The following is a 25,708-nucleotide window of genomic DNA, read 5'->3' on the forward strand; positions in this document are numbered from 1 at the left end:
TCAGTGAGTTACAGAAGCATCAGAAGGAAAGGACGCAGTTATGACTGTTTGTTTGGATGGAATGATCAGTCCTGGAGTCTGGTCTGCTCTGATGATGGTCCTGGTTATGTCTGGCACAATAGAATAAAAACATCCATCTCCTCCTCCTCCTCCTCCTCCTCCTCTGTCTCTAACAGAGCAGCAGTGTATGTGGACTGTCCTGCTGGCACTCTGTCCTTCTACAGAGTCTCCTCTGACACTCTGATCCACCTCCACACCTTCAACACCACATTCACTCAAACTCTTTATCCTGGGTTTTGGTTCTGGTCTCCTGGTTCCTCAGTGTCCCTGTGCTGAGTGGAGTGTAAAGAGTGTCTCCTGTTACAGAAACACTCTGACTGTTGAACAGATAGTTCAGTCTGTACATGTCTGTCTCTTTCACTCACAAACACGTTTTCAGATTCATGGATTCAATCAGTTGATGTTTGAAACTCTTCTAAATGATTCCTTGTAAACTTCTTCAGTCACAAACAAACAGGAAGTGATGTCACATGTGTTCCTGTCCACACAGCAGAATGAGTCTATTGCTGACAGTGATGTACAAACAGAGTGAGCATTTCTGAGGCCCAAAATAAACTGAGTAGTTCACTGAATGAACAATGGACTGTGAGCTCAGTTCCTTCATCATTAGTATGGATTATATATGTATATGTATTATATTAGTATCATATATATCAGGTGCTGCTGCTTTCAGTCATTGTGCAAATGTGCTGTTTGTAAGCTTGTAAAGCTGCAGTCAGCTGAGACTGAAGAAGTCACCTGATCAGTGAGCAAACGTTTCTGAAAACGTCCAGATGAACAGAATCAACCTTTTGGGATCAGCCAGCAATGCAGCATCATTGTTGTTCAGCTTCAGAGGTTTGCAGGAATGAACTGATGACCAGAAACAGCTGCAAAGTCCAAGAAAATACCAGCTGGAGTTCAGCTGCATTTGAAGAAGTCAAAGAAAAGTAAGGATGGCAAAGGGCGACGTTTTCTTCCAAAGAGCTGCAAACATGGTCGACGCCTCATTAGAAGAATCATCTGGACATTTGTGAGGAACTCTGACCAAGAAAGCAACGTCACACAGATCCAACAGACAGTTTCCATGACTGCAAGTGTTGAGTGGAAAAATGCTACATTGCATTATTGCATCCTCTCACCACAGGAGGCGCTGTTGGCACCACTGATTGCTGATCAGCTGTTCTCTGATGATCTGATTGATACTGTGAATAACGGGACTCACTGAACTCTGTGACACAGTGAAGATTACAGAGTTTAACTTCAACATCTGACTGACGTCACACAGACAGAAGGATGAACCAGTGAGGCACAGAACACAGTTACTGGAGATACTGGATCAGCTCCATGTGAACCTCTGATGGAGAAGCTGCTGAGCCAGAGAAACATCAGGACATGACAGCAGCTGCACTTATCTAACAACATGTAGCAGAGCTGATCTATGTTAGAGGATCTATCACAGCAGCTGAAGCCAAAGTCCAACACTGGATACCAGCTGAGCCTGTGCTGATTGTAGTGTTACAGGAAAAGGGCAGAAACACTGGTAGCTCCCAGTGATGCTGACTGGGGCACAGAGCTGAATGATGCAGCATCAGGACACTGTTTCAGTCTGACTGACAGAGAAACCTGTAGCTGTATCTACATGTGAGGCAGAGGCCACACAAGCAGCTTTCTATGTTTCACAGTGACTGAGATCTTCAGTGGGGGTGGACATGCTCCTGTACAGACCTCTGAGGAGAACCAAGGTGCAGTCAAAGAGTCCAGTCTGTCCTCACAGATGTGAACATGTGCTTTCATCAGGTCTGCTGTCAGCTAGCAGGCTCACATCAGAATCACTGTTCCTGAAAAACACAGTCTGTGTGACATCATCAGTCAGCTGATGGTCCCAGATCTGAATGGTTTCTGTCTCTACTGAGGAAGTCAGAGAATATCACTGAGGTGTGGATCAGGTCTGAGTGAGCTGTGGAGGGACAGCTTTAAACAGTCCACAGGTCTCACGTCCTGCTCAGTCTGGTAGCAGATACCTCGTATTGTTCCAGATGTGCTGACATCAGCAGCAGCACAGCTGTGTGATACCATGAATCTCAGTTATTGATCCAACACACAGTAAATACAAAGATCAGGATTTCTGAGAGTAATCATTATGAGTCTGAACACATGATCACTGAATGTTAGTCTCCACAATAATAAGCTAACACAAGCAAACACAGCTTTCAGCTCTTATTTTGAAACTGGCTTATTTAGAGAGCTGTGATGTGAGCGTGCCTGGCTCTGAGGCACTTGGGTCAGCCTCTGTTGTTTAGAAGTGTTACAGACTGTGAATGACACAGACCTGTCAGTTTCCATGTTTGTCTGTAACACAGCTCAGGGGCTCCATGCTGAACGCATCCATCCAGTGTTATTGATCCAGGACTGATACCAGCATTGGGATCAATACTACAACACACAATCACATGTGTCCACGTGATGTGTTTGACCAGCTTTATTCATTAATGATCAATCAGCTTATTTACTGCATCTGAGTCCAGCTTCATTTAAATGATCCAACCATGAAAATGACATCAGTCCTACAGAAGCACTTCATGCTAACAGGAAGTCATTGATTAAGGTGGAATAACACAGAGACACAACCACTCACAGCTAACCTGACCCCACTAACTGCATGTGTTTGGACTGTGGGAGGAAGCCGGAGTACCGGAGAGGACGCACACAAACACGGGAGAACATGAAGCACTGAAACAAAGATGGTGGATTTGACCTCAGGACCAGGCGGGGTTACGGGGGTCATGACCCCCCAATAATAGATCCAGCTACACTGAAACTGTCAATTTCATTTACTTTTCCTGTTTTAAAGCTATCAGGCTGCTTTGTGGCTCACTCAATACTAAACTAAGATACTTTCAGTGTGAATCATTTGCAGGAACACAGGCAGGATTTAAAGTGCAGAACTTTACAGTCTCTGTCTCAAAGTTGGTCTGAACATGCTAACAGCTCTTTGTTTTTTTCAGTTTTCACTGGTTTGATGTAATGAAAGAAATTTTAAAGAAGCAGACGATTGTTGTTATTTTAGTTCTATAGTTTCATAAATCGTGGTGTGGATCTAAGTCAACATTCAGAATAAATAAGATAATACAGCACTTTGATGGTTGCCTTTGTATTTTCCCAGCAGTGCTCAGGTTGGTTCTCGGCTACATTTACATACAGATGTTAATGTGTTCAGCAGCTGGACTCATCTGAGGAAGGAACATTGGAAAGGTGCTCAGTGCACAACTGCATCACTAATTTTATGTAAGACCCTGTGTTTTATTGTATTTATATATTTGTAACATTTGACTCAAACACTTTTGGGAAGGATGAAAATGTTTTCAGGAGGAAGTTTTTCCTTCTGTCCGACTGCAGTACACACAACACTGCGTCTCCCCCCATTATCACAGTTCCTCAGGCTGCTGATGAGCGCCCCCTGGTGTCAGTGTTGATGACGTCATGCACAGTGAAACATAAACGGTGTCTGTTAATAAAAAATCATGTGTCCATTTTCATGTTTGCATCATGTTTCTGTAAAATCATCAGCTGTTTCTGAACCTTCTTCATTGTTTGACTCATTCCAACAGCTGTGAGCTGTGATGGAGTCAGAGCAGCTTCATCACTGATGTTCAGGTGAAGCTGAACTTAATAAACTGTAGAAATGATCAGGATTCAGGCTGGATGTGTAAAACACTTCTGTGTGAGGTCGCAGTGCTTCATATGTGTGTGTGGGCTGAAGCACACACGTGTGAGTCCTCAGAGGTTTCACACACATCACTGCACACACTTATAATCCTAGTTTAAGCTTGTGGATCATATCGGACACATCAGCAGCTCTTTGGAGACAAAGATTTGAGATTTAAGATGAGTCATAGTCTTTCTATCCATGGTAGCTTCCACTGCTGAGGCTCGGGAAACATGAAGAGGATAATTAAGAGCAAGCATCAGCTCTGTCTCATCTAACTACACAGTATTATGATCATGCACTTATGTCTCAAACTAAGACACAATGAGACAAAATGAGTTCTGTGAGTCTTTAGATTATCAGTAAATTCTGGTGACAGTTTGACGCTCAGTGGAGCCACTTTTGGTTTGTGATGAGTGTTTTGTGAGCTTCTGTTTTGTGAATCGCTCTTTGTAATTTAGAAGATGGTGCAGAAATGTGCGCGCCCTTATCTGAGAGGACACGGAGAGAGTGTCGCAGACTCGAGGTGAGGAGATAAACCTCGGAGCTGGACGGCCTGCACGTTACCCATGTGCATCTTTTCAGTGACATCAAGTGAACCCATAATAAGCATTTCTATGTCTTAGACATCATGTCCATTTCTAATGAGAGATTATTTTTAAATGAGGGAAACCTGGTCTAACAACACGCTTCCAACAGAGCTAAAGGTTCACCACAGTGAGACGGTGGGACTCTGATAAGAACTGAAACACTGTGTATGAACAGCTGAGACAAAACTATATATAAACACTCATTTATTCCAGTTTAGTTTACAATGATTTCAAAGTAATGTGGAACGATTCATGTTCATGAGCTGTTACAAACACAACTATTGATTTGTCTATATATGGTCGGACTACAAGGCTCGTGTTGAGGCTCTTGGAATAATGTGTGAATTACAGCAAGAAATGATGGTTTTCCATTTTACCAAAGTGGAATAAAATCACCACAGCAAAGAAATCATGTTATTGTCTGCAGCTAAAATATATGGTGAACATGGTTTTATAATAATGTGCAAACACAACCTCACTCTGCTCTATACGAGGAGCCAACCACAGCTGTCCGGGTCTTCATCCACCACCTCCACCATCTTTGCTCATCATCATTCACTTAATTGCTGATTGGTTTAAATCAAACTCCATTACAGGTTCAACTCCATTATATAACAGCATGTTGACTTTGGATCTGGTGTGCAGTGCCACCTTAAAAGATGAGGAAACTAAGAGATTACAAAAAAAGAAGTGGAGGAGTTAAAGAGCTGCAGCAGATTAACAGTTTCTGACAGTCATGTGTTAGAAATAGGACGATTAGATGAGCTGAGGGATCCATCTACTGCTCAGTGAAGCCTCATCAGAAACAGTCTCAGTGGAAGGATGGCTCTATTGTTAAGGAAGGACACAGGCAGAAAGACTGGCGTCTGTCACACAGGAACTGGACTGAAAATCAGCTGCACATATTCATCAGTATGTGCAAACATATTATAGGTGTGGAATTCAGGACAGTACCATCAGAAGTTGATCCACTGTGCAAATGTCTGATTGGCAGTGGCTTCATTTTTCACTATGAACAAACTGCTAATGCAGCATCACAGGACGTCAGCCATGGATTGGCCTCCCCAGACCTCAACATTACTGAAACATCTTAACAGAGGATGGAAACAAAGGGAACCAACATCCAAGAAAAGACCAAGACTCCAGGCTGTGCTGAATTATAAAGGTGGACTGACCTCCAGGGTCCTTAGTATCATATAAGCTCAGTTTGTGTCTTATATACTTTCCATTTATATAACAAAATATATAGAAAGGAGGGTGGTTTAAGATGTGTGTAGAGTTTTATTCATTATCTTTAGACAAACAAAGAAAGCACCATCCATTCGTCTCCAGTCTGTATGAAAAACAGGGGAAAGGTCAAATTAAACCTTTGAAATTCCTTTCACAATAAATCCATAAATAAACAAAATAAAACATAGAAAAGTGTTTAAACCCACTTTTCCATAAAGCTGTCAATAGGAAATGTTCCAGTAAACATGTCTGTGTTTCTGCTGTTTTCCTTTCATGCGTCCACAGCTGACAGGTAACCCTATTGGAGTCGCCATAGTGACGGGTGGCGTCTCAGCTTCAGCGTGTTGATGGGCACAGCCATGGTTACCACAGCTGGAGTTGGTGTACGGCGAGCTGTGAGAGGACAGAGATGGAGAACGCACATTTAACTCTTTAACAGGAGATACGTTACGACTAACAGACGACTGCTGTCTACATGATGTCTTTGCAGCCCTTATGCTACATGTTACACAACTTTTCTTCATGCCAACAAGACTGAGGTGCCACATAGTCGACACATACAGCTGATTATGATGCATGTTTTACTATTGCTATGTTCACATCATCTGCTTGGCTTTATTACTGAGAGCCTGGAGATCCTCTGACGTGTGCATGGCTGATGTGAAGTATGATTAGTCCTACATGACATCAACAGCAGAGGCAATGAAAGCTTTGTTGTTAACAGGTTGTAGGTAAAGTCAAATGTCTACTTCTACACTTGTGTTGGGTAAAGTTCTTCTCACTGCAGCAGATTTATATCTGTGCTTTCACAGGGCGTGATGTGGAGCTCAGTGCTGAGGTGCAGGTCTCCTTGGAGACGGCATCCTGGCTGAAATATTATCATGCTTCCAAAACATTTCAGCTTTTATTTTGAAAGAAACAAGACTTGAAAACGAGTCCCCTTCTTCCTCTTTGTCTTTGTTCTTCAGAGGAATGTCACCTGGACAAACTCAGGGCTGTTCTAGAGCCTTTCTTATTATTTGACTCCATAGAAATAAAACTGAATGGAATCAAACAAAAACTCCCAAACAGCTAAAACACTTTGCTTTATTCTCTTTTTTAACAAATACGTTGAAGTCCATCCACAACAACACAGCTGAGATCTCCTTTGTAATCAAGTGTTTACATCCTTTGTACAGATCTGCATACAAAACAATCATTTACGTCCCACAGAAGTCTAGTTACACGTAACTATACAAGAACTGGTGAATGACAGAAACATGAGACACATGATCACAGGTGATAACAAAAAGAGAAAGAATTCATGTGTTAGTGATGTTTTTCAGCCCTGATGGCTCATGTTGGAGAAACAAGCTGAGGTACGTGGAAAGTTCACACACACAAGTGGGCGTGAGCGCACACACAGAGAGAAACACAACTGAAGCATCTGTTTGCTGTTTCTGCTTTCATCATCTCTGCTGCTGTGTCAGGCTGGGGTCTCTCAGTGACGTGGTTGAGGTGAAGTATGACGAGTATCCCTGATTCAGTCCATCGAGACAAAGGGCAAAGAAAGCTGTTGTTAACAAACTCTATGGTGATGTGGCATTTAGCTCTGACTCTACGCTCTGCTGAATCCTTTGAACCTGCTGATCAGTAAAGCTCTACGTGCTGCAGCAGATTGACCTCATCTGTGTTCACAGGTGTGGACCTCAGCGCTGAGGTGCAGGAGAGTTTCATTCAGTTCTCCCTGCAAACAGCATCCAGCCTGGAAATACTGTCATCTTTCCCAGAAACGGTGCTCTTATCTCAGAGAAGAAGTCTGATGTAAATAACTGCAATCAACAGTGATGTTCTGCACAGATCACTTTTCCATTTTGCTCTCTAGATGAGTCCCAGCTGCCTGACCTTGTGTCCAGGTGATCGTCTCACTGAGGAGCTTTTGTTCTGAAAATCTCACGTCCATCACCTGTTTCCTTTTTACTATCTCTGCTCTTTCTTTATTCACAATGCTCATAATATCACACAATTATATTCATCACCTGCATGTTTTTATCCAGCTGCTGTTAGAACCAAACAAATAAAAAGGATGAAAAGCCTGAAATCCTTTGATTTATTACATTTGAAACAAATATGAGAGCATCCCTAACAGCACAGCTGAGACCTTTGTTTTAATCAAGCCTTTGTATCGACACACTTGTAAAGATTCATATACAAAACATAATAGAATAAATCAATATAAAATACACATAATCACAAAAATGCAGCCATGTTGTGAGTTTGCATCTAAAACATGCATGTTTCCCTTTGTACAGGCAGATTTACAGCAGACAAAGCAACACGCTGATCGACTTTGACCGCTGCAAAAACAAAATACCCACCAAGTCTGAAGTCGATCAGAGGAACTGTTGACAGACTGACAGACAAACAGATGCTTGATTCATTAGTGCGATTAAATGTTCTTCTTTAGCAGCATCACTTCATGTGTTTGTGTTCCAGGAATAAAGGTCTGTTTAAACTGGACGTCTCCTCAGCATCACTCGTGCTGTCGTGGTTTCAAAGCTGTGCAGAAAGAATCTGAGGGATGATACAGAGGTGACCAAAGTTACAAACATCCAGCTGTGCTGCAAATGTTTGCAGAGCTCCAAACTCTTTGGCTTTCTGCAGAGCAAGTATGGAAGAAGCACCTGAGCTAACTTCAGTTTAGACGATATGAGGAAAAATGCTGCTTCCCAAAGTTTCCTACAAGTATCCAGTTTATATTTAGAGAAGCGAAGGCTCTTTATCCTGACAACTACTCCCTGGTGGATCCCTGTCCTGTGACAGCAGCAAAGACTGTGTATCAGTATCATCAAAGCCACTTCAATAACCAGTGTTTAAAGCTCTCTAGCAGATGGACTTCAGTGGCAGCAGCCTCTGTCTGCTGTGTACAGAAGGTTCTCTGATGAAGCACACAGCAGATGCTGCACTACAACAGCAGCAGCAGCTCAGCTTCAGTTTGCTTCGACGCCCTTTTTGACCTGTGAAACAGCAGAAAATGAAACATTTCAACACCCGTTTGTTAGCGTGAGCTATTCTGCTGTTTTTCATCATTTCACAGGTGAAATAAAATCACATTTACTTCCTGTAGGAGTGATCGTGTCCAGCCTGACTGAGACCATGTGCTCCATCCTGCACAGGTAATAAACCTCTGACATGAAGGGCTGTCAAGTAGTTTTAGACAAATGGGGGTAAAAGAGACGTTAAAAGCTTAAAGAGAAACTACATTTTCTAAGAACTGTCTGACGTTCACCTCTCACACAGTGGATACGATTCTGCCGCTGCAGGAATAATCTTTGTGCTTATGAAACTGTCCATGTGTTTGCAGAGAATGTCACATGTTCAAAGCCATCCCAGCACCTGGGGTTTGTATAAGTGCAGCTGCTGGTGGGGAGATAGTCTCACTCTTCTATATAAAGAGTCAGCAGGCAGCAGATCTTCATCTGTGATCTCCTCCATCATCACGTCTTCACTCTTCAGCAGCTATGGCTTCACTTCGTGCCCTTCTGGGAGTGGTGCTGTGCTCCTCATGGTTTCTGCTTCTGCCTCAGGCCGACTTTGATTTACAGAGTCATCCATAATATTTTTTATTTTTTATTTTACTGCCCATCTATTTTCATACAAATGTCTCCGTCTTATGGAAAAGGGGTGGAGCTTATCCAACGAGGACAGGCAGGGCCCCCCCAGACAGTTTAGCAGTCTATACAGGAGGCTGACCTTTGCAACATGTACTTCTATAATGACTTCACCATTTAGGTTATTTGGTTATGTTTCACCCTGGATTTTGTGTGATAATATTTATTTTGTCCACTGATTTAAAAACAACAAACTATATGAATATAAAACAGAGTGAACAACAAAACATCAGCTTTGGAAACTTTGATGTAAAATTCTGCAATTGTTTTCTCAGATATAGCATAAATCAAACTAACATACATCAGTGTGTTATTAATGTGCACACACACACACACACACACACACACACACACACACACACACACACACACACACACACACGTGTTACAATAAACAGCTCTTATGCTTCTGTATGATTCTCAGTGCTTTCCATTTGCGTGTCCACAGGTTGCTGTAAGTGGTGCTTGACTGCAGTTTGCTCTCATTTCAAGTGGTTTGCTGTCACAAAGCCAACAGGAAGTCCGGCCATGGTTGAGCCAACTGAAGATGGGTTGAAGGTGGCGTCCTCGTTTCCTCTGTGAGTGCGAGAGGACAGACAAAGCAAACACCGTTTGGACAGCATTAAAATATTTACACTGATGATTAATGTTGTGTCTTTGCACCTGTAGCGATACATGTTGGAAAATGGAGACTTTAGCCACCAAGACTGACGTGCCTGGAAACTTCCCTGTGAGTACGCCCACAAAGACAGGAAACAGTTTAACCACCGCGGTTAATCCTCCATCATCATCATCCAGTATTTTTCACATCTTTTCTTCTGCTGTTTCCCTTGTTGTCAGTCACGGGGTTTGTGACTGAAATGCGTGTGGTCGACGGGAAGCCTGACGAGTACGGCCTGAATCATTCCATCAACACCGGACGGAGTGAAACCTTTGTTGAAAACAGATTATATGGTAACGTTGCATTTAGCTTCAGTAAACTGTGAAGTTACAGCAGCAGATTTACATCACGTGGCTTCACAGGAAGTAGTCTGGACCTCAGCGCTGAGGTTCAAGCAGCTCTGCTTGCAGACGGCATCCTTCCTGAAAATGTTCTTCATCTTCCTAAAACCAGAACTTTTACATTGGTGCTGAAGTTCTATATAAAAACAGCCTGAAATACAAAGTGATGTTGTGCACTGATTACCTCACACTTTCCATGTTTCCTTCTACAGAGGAGTGTCCGCCTGAGTGTTTTGTCTGATCTGTTGTTGATCGTCTCATTGACACTGCATGCAGATCTGACACCAGGGCTGGACTGGGACAAAAAATGGTCCCGGGCATTTTGACTGGAGACCGGCCCCCCAGGTATTAAAGGAAAAACCATGAAGCCTTTGAATGAAAACAAACGCTGTTGTCACAGTGATGGACGCTGTCTTGTTGGTATACATGCATCAGTCTAATAAACTTAAACCTGCACCATCCTCCCTGTCCTGGTATTCTAAACAGGAAGTAGACTGTTGCTCGAGTTAACCTCCTGAACATCTACAACACACGGTGGAAACCTGACATTAAGACAGAGACTAGAGGTGAGACATGATCATTGCTGATTACTGATGACAGATTTAGATATGTTTTCATAAACCTTTCATTTGCCACATCAATAAACAGCACGGCAGGGCAAAATATGTTTTCTAACATGGCAACCTTTAAAAAGTGAAAGGAGACAGAAAGACAGCTGAGAAAGAATCAAACGGACTTTTTGATGCATTTTACACACAGTACTGGTGCAGAATCTAGAAAATGTGGGAAACACTGGCATCATATGCAGTACTTACTTCTGAAGAAATTATGATGGGACCCTAAAAAATGACTATGTACAATAATGGATTTCTATACATTTTACATCAGATGGAAACGTTTGTTGTAAGATTCAGATAATTATTTATTAAAAGTGAGACATTTTAAATGAGAATAAGAAAGAAAAGTATTTCTTTGTGCCCCCCTCTCCCTGTTAATGCCCTACCTGCCCCCCTGGCAACACTTTGCTAGACCCGCCCCTGCACAGTTACCAGCTGTCAGCTACACAAAAAGGATCCTGGTGTTATTTGTCTCTCAGAAACAGTTCATAACTTCAACTCATTTTGGTTTTGTCATGTTTTGTTCTTTACATTGTCTTTCTTCTATATAATTGTTAAACATTTAATAAATATGTCTACAAAAAGATTTTAAAAATCAGACATTTCACACAGACACCCAAATGATTTCTGACTGATGAAGGGGGCTGAAGGTGCCCTGCTCTTGCCCAGCTTCTGCTGCTCTCTCCCTGCTCACTGTCAGCAGCTGGCAGCCTCGGTCCTGCCTGAGACTCTTCATCTATCAGTGCCAAAGAATATGGGAAATAGCAACGCACAACATGCACATTACAAAACAAGCACATGAATCAGCATTACATTCATTAGTGAAGTGCTGACGTTCGTTCCTAAACTTTGGGCCTTAATTAACATCACTGTGAACTAATGTTTGCTTTGCTTCTTAACCAGTGAAGCAGCGAGGGGCTTTCTGAGGTTCCTGCTCGTAAATGCCCAAAATGAGTCGAGTATTTCTCTGCAACTACAAACTCTGCTTTCATCAGAGGTGTAAATATTACAGCACTGTGTCAGAGTCACTGAGGCTGGAACACAGAAAAAGGAAGTAGATGTATTTATTTTTAGACTTTATTGCCTGGAACCACTTTAAAAATACGCTTTCAATCAATCAATCAAAATTTATTTATATAGCACATTTTTAAGACCGAAGTACACCAAAGTGCTTTCCATTAAAATCGCAGTACAAATAAAATCACAATAAAATATAAATTACAAATATATAAAATATAAGATAATTACATAATCTAAATACAGAGCCAGATGTAAATTACCCTAATTTGCCTTAAATGCCAGATCAAACAAATACGTTTTTAAACGTGATTTAAAAGACTGAATGGAATCTGACGCGCGAATATGAAGAGGGAGAGTATTCCATGGCCTGGGTGCAGCAACGGCAAAGGCACGGCCTCCTCTGGTCTTCAGCCGAGACCTAGGTTGCACCAAGAGCAGTTGGCCCGATGATCTTAGTGCTCTCTGAGGGCTGTACAGACAGAGGAGATCAGCTAAGTAGTCAGGTGCCATATTGTTCAAAATTTTATAAGTAAACAATAAAATTTTAAAATCAATTCGATATCTGATAGGAAGCCAGTGTAAATTTTTCAGAACAGGGGTGATAGAGTCAAACTTTCTAGTGCCGGTCAAGAGACGTGCTGCGGCATTCTGGACCAGCTGCAGACGCTGCAGAAGGGAAGATTGTAGACCCAAGTAGAGAGAATTACAATAGTCCAGTCTTGACATAATGAAAGCATGAATGAGTTTCTCCATATCTTTGTGTGGTATGTAGGGTTTAGCCTTAGAGATTAGGCGTAGTTGATGAAAGCTAGTTTTTACCACAGTAGAGACCTGTTTGTCAAGTTTGAAGGAACTATCCATGAAAACTCCAAGATTCCTGGCAGTATCAGTAAGGTGGTTAGCAACAGGCCCAAATGTGTCAGTCAATTGTCCCAGAGGCATATTTTGGTCAAAAACAATAATTTCTGTCTTCTTTCCATTTAAAGTAAGAAAGTTACGTGATAACCAGTCCTTGACATCACTCAGACAATCAAACAGAGGATGTGGTGAGGATAAAGCATCCCCAGTCAGGTGAAGGTAGATTTGAATATCATCAGCGTAACAGTGAAAAGAGACATTGTGTTTTTCAAAAATGGAGCTCAAGGGCAACATATACAGAGAAAACAACACAGGACCCAGTACCGAGCCCTGGGGCACACCACAGCGGAAACGGGCAGAAGAAGAGGAATATTTTCCCATCGAGACGGAGAACGACCTCTCAGAAAAATATGATTTAAACCAAGATAAAACATTTCCTTTGAGGCCTACTACATGTTCCAGTCTTGCCAAAAGGATATCATGATCAACCGTATCAAAGGCTGAGGTCAAATCCAATAGTACTAAGACCGCAGAGCGCCCAGAGTTAATTGGGTCACAATTAACTGCAGAAAACCAGGAATCCACATATGAACATTATCTGTGCAGAGATTTATGCTTCTGAAGGTAAACAGTGAAAACTTGCAGCACTAAATGCACAGATAGCCAGGCGTTTCACATTTTGGGACCATCTGCCAGTTTTCATTTCTTAGGTATTGAAGAGCAGAAATGATTGAATTTTATTTACATGCTTAAAAATGTTTGCTTTTGAATATTATTTGAAGAATTACCCACACACTCAGGCACTGTGGGCCTGTTTCCCTTTGCACAACTGAGTGTTGGAAACGGGCCTTTTCTCTTTAAACTCTGAGGGGCTGTAACTTTGGCTTCTATTGGCAGATTTGCATGATTGACCCTCTTTTTAAAATAGTTTTAGCCAAGAGAATCAAGCTAACATCACTGTTTTTACGTCAGCTCACGTCACACGAGCTGTTTCAAGAAAAGTCCTCCTGTCACACAGCAATGCCTACATCAATCACACCACTCTGCTTAAATAATAATAATAATGTTTAGTGAAGCAGGTGAAGCAAAGGGCTGCTTTTAATAGGCTGGGAGACCCAGGTGTGCTGCTTTAGCTGCTGAGCCTCTCATGCTAGCCTCCATCTATAAGCTGGGATCACAGGAGCACTGCAGTCCTGACTAGATCAAGGATTGTTATTCATGCAGGTGACAAAAGTTTACATTCACAGAGTCATAGGATTGAGCCTGGTTTGAAAAGCAGCTGTTTAATGCAGCTGCTTAGAGTTCACACACAGTAGAAGAATCAGACTTGAGTCACATTTCAAACACTGGAAAAATACTCAGCAAGTAACAATGAAAACAGCACAGACTCAGTATATCCTGTTCAGTCCTGTGTTTGATATGAATGTGCTGTTCAGAGAGGATCTCATGTCCTCTTTTACAAAGCCTTTGTTTCATGATGTTTGTGTATAAATGAATGTAGGTGTGTTTCTAAGTGTGAAGGAGCCCTGGGAGAAAAGACTGAAGCTTGTGCCAAAGAACAAACAGGAAAGAAAGATCAGCATTAATGAAGACGAGCACAGAAGGAGCCCAAGCACGTGTTGCTTTTTCAGATTTCTCTAAAAGTGTGTGTTCATTTGTTCCATCCTTCACAACAAACAACAGCTGACAGACACACATGCACTCTGTGTCACTTCACAGGGGCTGATGAAAGTGGACACAGTAAAGGGAGAGCTGGACCTGCTCTACACATCCTGCACTCTGTTAACAGACTTTATTCTGCAGCATCAACAGATAAAAATATATGAAGATATAGAAACGTTTAACATTGTGACTGTTCACATTAGTGAAGCTGTTACTTTGCTGCCAGGTGGGAAAAGAAGCCTAAAGCTGAGTCTGATTAAACATCTGCTGCACCAGAGAGTTTCATGGCCCTGCTTTATCCTGTGCTTGCTGACCACCTCGTCCTGAAACCTCTTCATCATCCTCACAGTTGTGTGAAGAAAGAGGGAAGCAGGTGGAAACCATCTGTGCTGCTGTGTTCACTTGTGTGTGTGCGTCTATGTTCATATCTAATGTGTACCTACAGACAAACACAAACACCTGGCATTGCACAAGAGTCTCTATGGAGCAACCTGCAGATGTCAGAGATGTGATTAGAGGGTAAAGTGGACTAGTGAGAGCATCTATGTTGTTGTTGTCTGCTGGGGGACAGCATCAGCTCCAGAGATGCATCAGGATCAGCAAACTAATCTGCAAGGCTGCAAGTGTCACTGAAGGAGTTTGAGTCAGTGAGGGACTCAAACTCACACAGCTGGTCAAGAAGGCTCAGCAGCTGCTGTATTTCCTGAGGAGGCTGAGGAAATTTGGTATGTTGGCCAAGATCCTCAGCAGGTTCTACAGCTGCACTGTGGAGAGCAGCCTGACCAGCTGCATCACTGCATGGTACGGCAGCACTACTGCAAACCGCAAACGCCTGCAGAGAGTGATAACAACTGTGGAGAAGATCATCAGGACCCCGCTGCCCTCTCTGCAGAGCAGCTACCATCACAGAGTCCAGAGCAGAGACACACCTCTGCCCTCGAGACGAAGGTTCAGAAGTGTGAAATGTAGAACATCCAGACTCAACAACTCCATCTTCCCCACTGCTATCAGACTCCTGAACAGCTGACCGACCTCAAACTGCAGTTTGCACATCAGGTCACTTTGCACACTAAGTTCATTTTGCACATTAAACTCCATGTACATCCATGTACATCGACATCTGCAGACCACACGTGTCTTCAGTTACTTATTTGTACTTATTTGCAGTTATTTATCTTTTTATTTTATTTTTTTAAGTTATTTCTTATCCTTATTTTATCTTTTTATTTATTCTTATCTTGTTCTTTTAACCATTATCTAACTTGGCATTGTGCACGGTGTGTTTAGATTCGGTTTAAATTCAGGGACACGGAGCCCCTGTTGATCCTCTACCTAATCACACGAGCCACGGTGTGAGAACGGGTGTGGGTCTCAATCAGCCAAGGTTTTGGGTGAACCCATTGTGAGATCTAGCCCCACCCCATCATGTGATTTCCTGTGATCAAATGTCCCAGGATGTAAGTGGGCGTTAAGACGTCCATGTCCCTCATCAAGCAACTTAAAGAAGTCCAGACGCTTTTCTTTCCAAGCTCCTTCAACAACATCATTCATAGAACAACTTCCAGCTTCTTTTGCTCGGCTACAGTTTGGATGGATTTGCAGATGCAACAAGACTAAAATGGTTAGGGTCAGGAGGTCAAAGGTCAGAGCTCCTGTGGGTCTGAGGGCGGCCTCACGCTGGAGAAGGATGAAGGAGTCTGACCTGAGCCAGTGTTTGACATGAACACATCAGCACTGCTGTCAGTGAGCCTAACGACAGCCGTTAGCATCATTTCAGTGTTTCAGTCATAAAAACACTTCCTGTCTCTGTGGTGGTTACAGTGACATCATGCAGTTTGTGCTTTGACCTCCAGAGGGCGACAAATCAGCACAGACAGAGAGCTCCATTCAAACTTTGCTGCCATCAGGAATAATTCTTCAAATATAATCATCAGTGTTTGAGCAGTTATGATATCAGGGACAATCTAGACATGTGTGACAATACTGAACATGTCACATGACACACCTCAAACATCATGTGATCCACTCTCAGTCTGCACTTTCATTCATGACTTCAACAGGTTGAAATGAGCTTTGAAGAAACATTCAGTGAAATAAATCTTTCATGGATTCATGTGAGCAGCAGATGAACTTTGTACCAACAACATCTTCAATAACAGAGTCTGAATGAAGCTCAGGTGTTGATGCTGCTCCCTGATTGGACGCTTGCTTTCAGCTCTGCTCTCAGTCTTTACTGCACAGGTGAAGGTAGAAAGTGTGACTGGATCTATAGACTGGAAACAGAGAAACATGCTGAACATTTGAAGCTTTGCAGCAGAAATGTTCATGTTACAAATACAGCAGAGCTGATCTGGGATCAGTGTGTTCACACCTGCAGCTACAACAAGGTTTCATGTCTCCACACGTCAGCATGTGAACTTTACTCTGACTCAGTCTGAGCAGTCAGACGGCATATTTTTAAAGTTAACACATCAGCACACACAGAGCAATGGAAGCCCGTTTCCGCCACTAAAAAAAAAAAAAAGCTAGTATCCATAACTCGAAATTTCGAGTTACTTTTCTCAAAATTTCGAGTTAGCTCTGCCAATCAAAAATATACGTGAATGAGGTCGCTTTCTTGTTACCCGGAAGCATATGGCGCAGGACCGCGCACTCAAAAACGGATCCCAACAAATTAAAGTATGTTTGCTGATAGTAACACCATGTGATTCAGCTAATAACACAGGGATTTCATCATTTGTGAAGCCAGGCTGAAAACACTCAGCAATCTGTGCATTAACGACTGGATGTAATACCGGTAGCTTAGCTGTAGCATTTGTAGCTGAGGGCTTCAGCTTCCGGGTAACATGGAAATGACGTCATTCACGTAGATTACTGATTGGCAGCGCTAACTCGAAATTTCGAGTTGCTTTTCTCAAAATTTTGAGTTAATATGTCGAAATTTCGAGAAAATAACTCGAAATTTTGAGTTATGGATCCTTTTTTTTTTTTTTTTAGTGGCGGAAACGGGCTTCCATACAGAGCTGAGCCCCTCCCACCTGTGCTGAGTTTCAGGTGGAGTCCCGCCTCCTTCCAGGAAGCAGCTCACCTGTGTGTCCGTGTTTAGTGTCCAGGTGTGGAGTGGAGCTTGTTGTTGGTGTGTGAAGAAACTGTAAGTTTGCTTTGTTTCCTCCTTTAACAGTTTGTCTTTAGGAACTTTACTGTTTGTTCAGCTCGTGTTTGATTTCTTCACACAACAAACTGTGTGTGTTTGTATTTCCGGTCTCTCCATTAAAGTCAGTGTGTAATGTTTCCTGGCTAACATCAGCTGTGTGCAGCTTAGTTCAGCACAAATCTGCCGCTCCATAGTTCACGGTAACGGACTCACAGCTGGACCAACGAGGCCGAGTGTGTCCGCCACTCTGAGCTACGTTCGTGTTTGTGTACTTGTAGTTTGTACTTTGAGTTCACTCAGAGCCCACAGAGGACGCAGCGTACGTGATGACGTCACAGCCCTTTACTTCCTTTACTGTCACTGTGATTAATATTTACACACCAGACACCTGCAGAGCTCTGACGCTGAGCTAGCACACAGCATGCTAACACTAAGCTAAAGCTAGGCTAGCCAAGAACCCAGAGTGAGGTTAAAGCTGAGTAAACACTGACCCCAGACCAGCACCGTGATAAAGTGAGCTGCTGCTGCTGAACTTGAACAGGTAACAAAGTGATGAGCAGTCAGGCTGCAGGTTTCTACCTGTTCATGTTTCTACAGTAGAATCACTTTGAAGTGTCTTTGTGCTGTTTCATCTTTGATTTGTGTTCATAAACACTCAGAGAAACATCACGTGACCTCATCAGGATCTGTGTTGGTGTGTGGGGCTGTACCTCAGCTTTATGTTGTTACATGCTCATTTGTTCATTTCACACAGTAACATCAAAGTAATGTTATGAGGAGTAATGAAGTAACGTACTCCATTACTTTTAATCAAAGTGTTCTGTGTAATATGTGTAATAATGACTGTTTTGAGTAATGACCAACACTGATCACAACAAAGAGGAAATGCCTCCAACATGCACAAACATTTGAGCCACAACATGCAGTTAATGTGCACAAATGTCTTTGATATGCTGCTCAGTGATGGTGGTGACTGTCAGAGCAGAGCTACTGAGAATCAATAAGTAATATCAATGATGGGATCAGAATCACTAAATTCTTCTCATCCCTGTCAGTATCATACATGTGCTGTATAATGTGATAAATGTAGAGGTGCTGGCTGTTCTCTCACTCTGCTGTTTAGCTGTAAAGGACGCCTCCCTGCCTTTGTCTCATTCATGACCTTTAATAGTCTCTTCTAACATGCAGAGATCTGTATGATCTGTTTCATAGAGTCTAACCAGCCTGTACAGGTAACAACAACAGTCACTGCATCACTGACACACAAACGTCATCTCTGTCAATAACAACATTCATACATGGAATAAAAACACATCAGTGGATCATTGCTGGAGCTGATGTTTGTGCTCCTGGTGCAAAGGCTCTCAGTTTCCTCCTTGAAATAACATCAGTGGTGGGTCAGCGACATGCTTTCTTTCCCTCTCAGGTTTAAATATCTGGGACTCTCCACCGTTTGGTTTTAGAGCTGAAGAAGCTTCTCTGATGAAACGTCTTCCAGAAACTTAAAGACGTCTCTTTTCTCTCCAAGCTCCTTAGATCACATGACCTGGATGACTGAACCTACAGATATATTGACCTGGTTTCATGGTCACATGACAGGTCAGAGGTCAGCGACTGTAACTCAGTTCCTCCTGTTAATGTGAACTCACTGAGTGTTTGTGGTTTACCTCTCAGACTGACTGAAGATGATGATGGAGGAAGAGGAGGACAGAGCAGAGTCTGCAGGGTCCAGCTGTCCGTCTGTGAGGAGTGACCGGTCCAAAGATTATGATCCAGAGTTCAGTGGTGAACCTGGAGCAACGAGGTCAGAGAGCTGAACTCACTGAGTAACAGAAATAATTCTGCACTGACATTATAATCAGTGTTGACTCTGGTTGATTGTCTGACTGTGTTTGTGAGCTGAGAGGAAATGAAAATGAGTTTGTAACAAAAATCAGTTTTGTCCAGTTTTCCTGTAAAAAGCTGAACTCTAATCTAAGAGGATGTTACTGACAGGAAACAGCTGCATTATCTGCAGTCTGTGTGATCACAGCTGCTTCAATCATGTTTGTGTCTGCAGAGGTCAGAGGTCACAGTCTGCAGGGTCCAGCTGTCCGTCTGTGAGGAGTGACGGGTCCAAAGGTGTCCCTCCACTCTTCAGTGGTGAACCTGGAGCAACGAGGTCAGAGAGCTGTGATGACTCCTTTACATGTTTGTGTTTCCTGGATAAATATGACCTGAAACATCCTCAGATTGTTACAAAGATTCATTAAAAAGAAAACAATGAAAGAGAAAAGATCCAAATGTTCGACTTGGTCATTTGCTGTTTGAGGACAGTGATGCTCATATCTGTGGGGAAAGTGTGACCTGAGTGGGTTCATGTTTGTCTTTAAAGAACAGAGCTGCTCTGATTCTCTTTGTGTCTGATCTGTTAAACAGTCTGAGAGGTCACACAGAGACCCAGCAGCTAAAGCCTGGATCATACTGGCTGCTGTTACTCCATCAGGACAACACTGAACCACAGTGGTGTGGATGTAGTGGATAAATCCCACCATACTGATGCTCAGAGTTAACCACAGGGAACAAAACCAGATGTTACCTTCAGATTGTGACCTTTGGAGTGGACGATGCAGATTTCAATAGAGAATAAATGTTGTTGTTTTTCAGCTGTGAAGAAAGAATCTAATTTTCTGAACTTAAGAATTTATGATGCTGGAAACAACATGGAGACTATAACACAACATTTCCACTGTGTTCATAGAATGAATGTAAAACTGTCAGACATTCATTAAATATGCAAAATGTCTACAGAAGCATCAGAGGGTCAGACGTGAAGCACTCAGTGATTTTGATCAAATGACTCATCAGTTATTGATCTGTACTACACTGATCTACCACGTTAGTAAAGCTGGTGTTCTGGTGGTGGAGGGAGACTCGGATCATGTTCTGGTTTTGGAGCAGTGATCTGCTGATGGTTCAGTTTGATGAGCTTCTTCAAAATCATCCCTGACATCACCACTGAAAGGACGTCCATGAAAACAGACTGAAAATTACTGATATGTTCACAATCTGAGAGTTTAAAACTTGACAGACTTGATTCAGATGAAGTTATTTGAGCAGAAACTCCTGGATCTTTATCCTGTGTTGATCTAATCCTTCATGGTTCCTCCACAGAGTGGAGCAGCAGAGCTCAGAGGTTCCCAGTGGTCAGTCTGCCCAGCAGCATCAAACACAGCTGGACTCCATATTTATGGTCTGTACATGTACAACAACTACTGTTACATCTGTTCTGTTCACAGTCATCTCCATGCTGCTCTTTGTAGACCAGTGGATCGTCAGTGTGTCAGAATCAGAATCAGAATACTTTATTGATCCCTGGGGGAAATTATTTTTTGTTACAGTGCTCCATTTTAAACCAACATTAAGACAAGACAGACAATACACTAACTAAGAATAGTACAATATATACACATACATACATACATACATAAGTCACTCATAAATAAATATTTGGAAAAGAAACATGTGTAGTTGTAGCAGCAAACAGTGTGTTAAGTGGATGCGTTGTACAGGGAGATGGCCACAGGCAGGAATGATTTCCTGTGTCGTTCAGTGGTGCATCATGGGTAATCTCAGTCTCTCACTGAACGAGCTCCTGTGACTGACCAGCATGTCATGGAGTGGGTGGGAGGTGTTATCCAACATTGTCTTTATCTTGGACAGCATCCGCCTCTCCGACACCACCTTGAGGGAGTCCAGCTCCATCCCCACAACATTGCTGGCCTTACGGATCAGTTTATTAAGTCTGTTGGCATCTGCGACCCTCAGCCTGCTCCCCCAGCATGCAACAGCATAGAGGATCGCACTGGCCACAACAGACTCGTAGAAAATCCTCAGCATTTTCTGGCAGATGTTGAAGGACCTCAGTCGCCTCAAAAAATAGAGACGACTCTGGCCCTTCCTGTAAAGTGCTGTGGTGTTTTTAGCCCAGTCCAGTTTATTGTCCATGGTATTTATAGTCCTCCACAATGTCAACACTGACCCCCTGGATTGAAACAGGGGTCAAGTGTTTCCTGGTCTTCCTGAAGTCCACGATCAGTTCCTTGGTCTTTGCCACGTTGAGCTGCAGATGATTCTGCTCACACCACGTGACAAAGGAGTCGACCACAGCCCGGTACTCTGTCTCATCATCCCTGCTGATGCATCCAACCACCGCAGAGTCATCAGAAAACTTCTGAAGATGGCAGGTCTCTGTGCAGTGGCTGAAGTCTGTGGTGTAGAGGGTGAAGAGGAAGGGGGAGAGGACAGTTCCCTGTGGTGCCCCTGTGTTGCTAATCACCTTGTCAGATACACACTGTGGGAGACGTACATATTGTGGTCTTCCTGTCAGGTAATCAACAATCCAGGACACCAGAGAAGCATCCACCTGCATCGCTGCTAACTTATCACCCAGGAGGGTCGGCCTGATGGTGTTGAAAGCACTGGAAAAGTCAAAAAACATGACCCTCACAGTGCTCGCCGGCTGGTCCAGATGGGTGTAGACACGATTGAGCAGGTAGATGATGGCGTCCTCTGTTCCGAGACGAGGCTGATAAGCGAACTGAAGGGGATCCAGATGTGGTCTTACTATGGGTCGCAGCTGGTCCAGGATGAGCCTTTCCAGGGTCTTCATGATGTGGGAGGTCAGTGCCACGGGCCTGTAATCCTGGGGGCCACTGGGACGAGGCGTCTTTGGTACAGGGACGAGGCATGATGTCTTCCACATCACCGGGACCCTCTGCAGACTCAGACTCAGCATAAACAGTTTATGAAAGACTCCACACAGCTGGGGGGCACAGGCCTTGAGGACAAGGGGACTCACTCCGTCTGGTCCAGCAGACTTGCCTGAGTGAAGTCTCCTCATTTGCATCTCAACCTGGTATTGAGTGAAGGTGATGGGTGGGGGAGGGGTGTCAGGACTCTCACAGGAGGCAACATGTGAAGAGAGAGGCTGGCACAGTGGTGTGGCTCTGGATTCCAGGCTGACTGCAGGTGAGGTTGTGGGGGTGGGAGCAGACACTGTGGTGTCGAATCTATTGAAAAACAGATTCAACTCGTCGGCTCTATTCTCACCTCCCTCAGCTCCCCTGCTGTTGGTTGGCCTGAATCCAGTGATGGTCTTCATGCCCCTCCACACCTCTCTCATGCTGTTCTGCTGGAGTTTCCACTCCAGCTTCCTCCTGTAATTGTCCTTAGCCTCTCTGATCTTGTCCTTTAGTAACACCTGGACCTTCCTCACCTCCTCTTTGTTGCCCCCTCTGAAAGCCCTCTTCTTGTTGTTGAGGAGGGCTTTGATGTCCTTAGTCACCCACGGCTTGTTATTTGGGTAACAATGAACAGTCTGAGCTGGAACAATGGAGTCGGTGCAGAAAGTTATGTAGTCTGTGATACACTCAGTAAGCCCATTGATGTCCTCGGCGTGAGGCTCACAGAGTGTTTCCCAGTCGGTCACCTCGAAACAGCCCTGTAGTTCTGCTAAGGCCTCCTCTGACCACCTCCTGACAGTCCTGGTGGTCACAGGTTCCCTCCTCACAATTGGCACATAGCGGGGGGTGAGGTGAATCAGGTTATGATCTGACCTACCAAGTGGGGGGAGGGAGGAGGAGCTGTATGCATCCTTGACGTGTCCAACATGGATCTGATGTTTGGCTCCATGATTTCAGTCTGATTGGCTCATTCATAAATATTCTGTTCCAGCTGCTGGAGGACAACATCATCACTTTTGTGAAGAACGAGCTGAAGAAGATCCAGAAGGTTCTGAGTCCAGATTACCCAGAATGCTTAGAGAGTCAGAGGAGCAGCAGCAGAGAGGCGTTTGTGAAGATCACAGTGGACTTCCTGAGGAGAATGAAGCAGGAGGAGCTGGCTGACCGTCTGCAGAGCAGTAAGAGGATTTATCTAAAGATTTAAGCTGCTGGATAAATGAGACATTTTCCAGAGATGGAAGATGGAGCAACATGTTTTAAAGATTAGTTCTTTTTGGAATTGAGTGTTTATTTTTCTTCTCATTCAGAACTTCAAGCTGCAGTTTGTCCTCGTAACCTTAAATCCACCCTGAAGAAGAAGTTCCAGTGTGTGTTTGAGGGCATCGCTAAAGCAGGAAACCCAACCCTCCTGAATCAGATCTACACAGAGCTCTACATCACAGAGGGAGGGACTGCAGAGGTCAATGAGGAACATGAGGTCAGACAGATTGAAACAGCATCCAGGAAACCAGACAGACCAGAAACAACCATCAGACAAGAAGACATCTTTAAAGCCTCACCTGGAAGAGACGAACCAATCAGAACAGTGCTGACAAAGGGAGTGGCTGGCATTGGGAAAACAGTCTTAACACAGAAATACAGCCTGGACTGGGCTGAAGACAAAGCCAACCAGGACATCCAGTTCATATTTCCATTCACTTTCAGAGAGCTGAATGTGCTGAAAGAGGAAAAGTTCAGCTTGGTGGGACTTGTTCATCACTTCTTTACTGAAACCAAAGAAGCAGGAATCTGCAGCTTTGAAGACTTCCAGGTTGTGTTCATCTTTGATGGTCTGGATGAGTGTCGACTTCCTCTGGACTTCCACAAAACTACAATCCTAACTGACCCTAGAAAGTCCACCTCAGTGGATGTGCTGCTGATAAACCTCATCAGGGGGAAACTGCTTCCCTCTGCTCGCCTCTGGATAACCACACGACCTGCAGCAGCCAATCAGATCCCTCCTGACTGTGTTGGCATGGTGACAGAGGTCAGAGGGTTCACTAACCCACAGAAGGAGGAGTACTTCAGGAAGAGATTCAGAGATAAGAAGCAGGCCAGCAGCATCATCTCCCACATCAAGACATCACGAAGCCTCCACATCATGTGTCACATCCCAGTCTTCTGCTGGATCACTGCTACAGTTCTGGAGGATGTGCTGGAAACCAGAGAGGGAGGACAGCTGCCCAAGACCCTGACTGAGATGTACATCCACTTCCTGGTGGTTCAGGCCAAAGTGAAGAAGGTCAAGTATGATGGAGGAGCTGAGACAGATCCACACTGGAGTCCAGAGAGCAGGAAGATGATGGAGTCTCTGGGAAAACTGGCTTTTGATCAGCTGCAGAAAGGAAACCTGATCTTCTATGAACCAGACCTGACAGAGTGTGGCATCGATATCAGAGCAGCCTCAGTGTACTCAGGAGTGTTCACACAGATCTTTAAAGAGGAGAGCGGACTGTACCAGAACAAGGTGTTCTGCTTCATCCATCTGAGTGTTCAGGAGTTTCTGGCTGCTCTTCATGTCCATCTGACCTTCATCAACTCTGGACTCAATCTGCTGGAACAACAACAAACAACCTCTACATGGTCTAAACTATTTAACAAACTAAAACTTCAATCTCTCCACCAGAGTGCTGTGAACAAGGCCTTACAGAGTCCAAATGGACACCTGGACTTGTTCCTCCGCTTCCTCCTGGGTCTTTCACTGCAGACCAATCAGACTCTCCTACGAGGTCTGCTGACACAGACAGGAAGTAGCTCACAGACCAATCAGGAAACAGTCCAGTACATCAAGAAGAAGCTCAGTGAGAATCTGTCTGCAGAGAAAAGCATCAATCTGATCCACTGTCTGAATGAACTGAATGATCGTTCTCTAGTGGAGGAGATCCAACAGTCCCTGAGATCAGGAAGTCTCTCCACAGGTGAACTGTCTCCTGCTCAGTGGTCAGCTCTGGTCTTCATCTTACTGTCATCAGAAGAAGATCTGGATGTGTTTGACCTGAAGAAATACTCTGCTTCAGAGGAGGCTCTTCTGAGGCTGCTGCCAGTGGTCAAAGCCTCCAACAAGGCTCTGTGAGTAAATCTGTGATCATGTTTATTTTTAAAATGTTGATTAAAAGTGGTCATAGATTTCTTCCATGACAGATCCATGTCCTAAAACCATGAGACAGCGTAGTTGTATAGTATAAAAGAAAAAAGGAGAACTTTTGACCACAATATTGTAACTTGAATGAACTTTTGATACAGCCTTTAAACATAAAATTTATGAACAGAATCGGTGACAAAGGGCAGCCCTGGTGGAGCCCATCACCCACCGGACTTATTACTATCCAACGTATTGCCGGCTATGCCAACCAAGCTCTTGCAATGGTTGTAAAAGGATCGAATGGCCATAAAATGTTTCTCAGTTTTATTATT

General features: G+C 43.6%; 1 protein-coding gene across 6 annotated transcripts in view; it reads left to right on the top strand.

Annotated features, from left to right (window-relative positions):
* The window catches only part of LOC147331851 (protein NLRC3-like), a 206,175-nt gene that overhangs the window by 25,085 nt on the left and 155,382 nt on the right, over positions 1-25,708 (top strand). For 2 of the 6 annotated variants that reach the window (XM_086288143.1, XM_086288146.1), the window contains exons 1-5: positions 19,217-19,335; positions 19,591-19,692; positions 20,685-20,763; positions 23,247-23,433; positions 23,563-25,363. The exons of 1 other annotated variant lie outside the window; for it this stretch is intronic. In XM_086288143.1, coding sequence (XP_086144269.1) covers positions 19,217-19,335; positions 19,591-19,692; positions 20,685-20,763; positions 23,247-23,433; positions 23,563-25,363 — 2,288 coding nt within the window. Of the gene's footprint in view, positions 1,026-19,216; positions 19,336-19,512; positions 19,693-20,684; positions 20,764-23,246; positions 23,434-23,562; positions 25,368-25,708 lie in introns of those variants that run through there. 3 more of the 6 variants (XM_086288142.1, XM_086288147.1, XM_086288145.1) reach the window with 3 other exon arrangements.

This window comes from Aulonocara sp. 'chitande type north' Nkhata Bay, linkage group LG4, assembly GCF_057382095.1.
Source record: "Aulonocara sp. 'chitande type north' Nkhata Bay isolate Kocher_YH1m ecotype deep benthic linkage group LG4, A_spYH_male_GT1.1, whole genome shotgun sequence".
NCBI classification, from domain to species: Eukaryota; Metazoa; Chordata; class Actinopteri; order Cichliformes; family Cichlidae; genus Aulonocara; species Aulonocara sp. 'chitande type north' Nkhata Bay.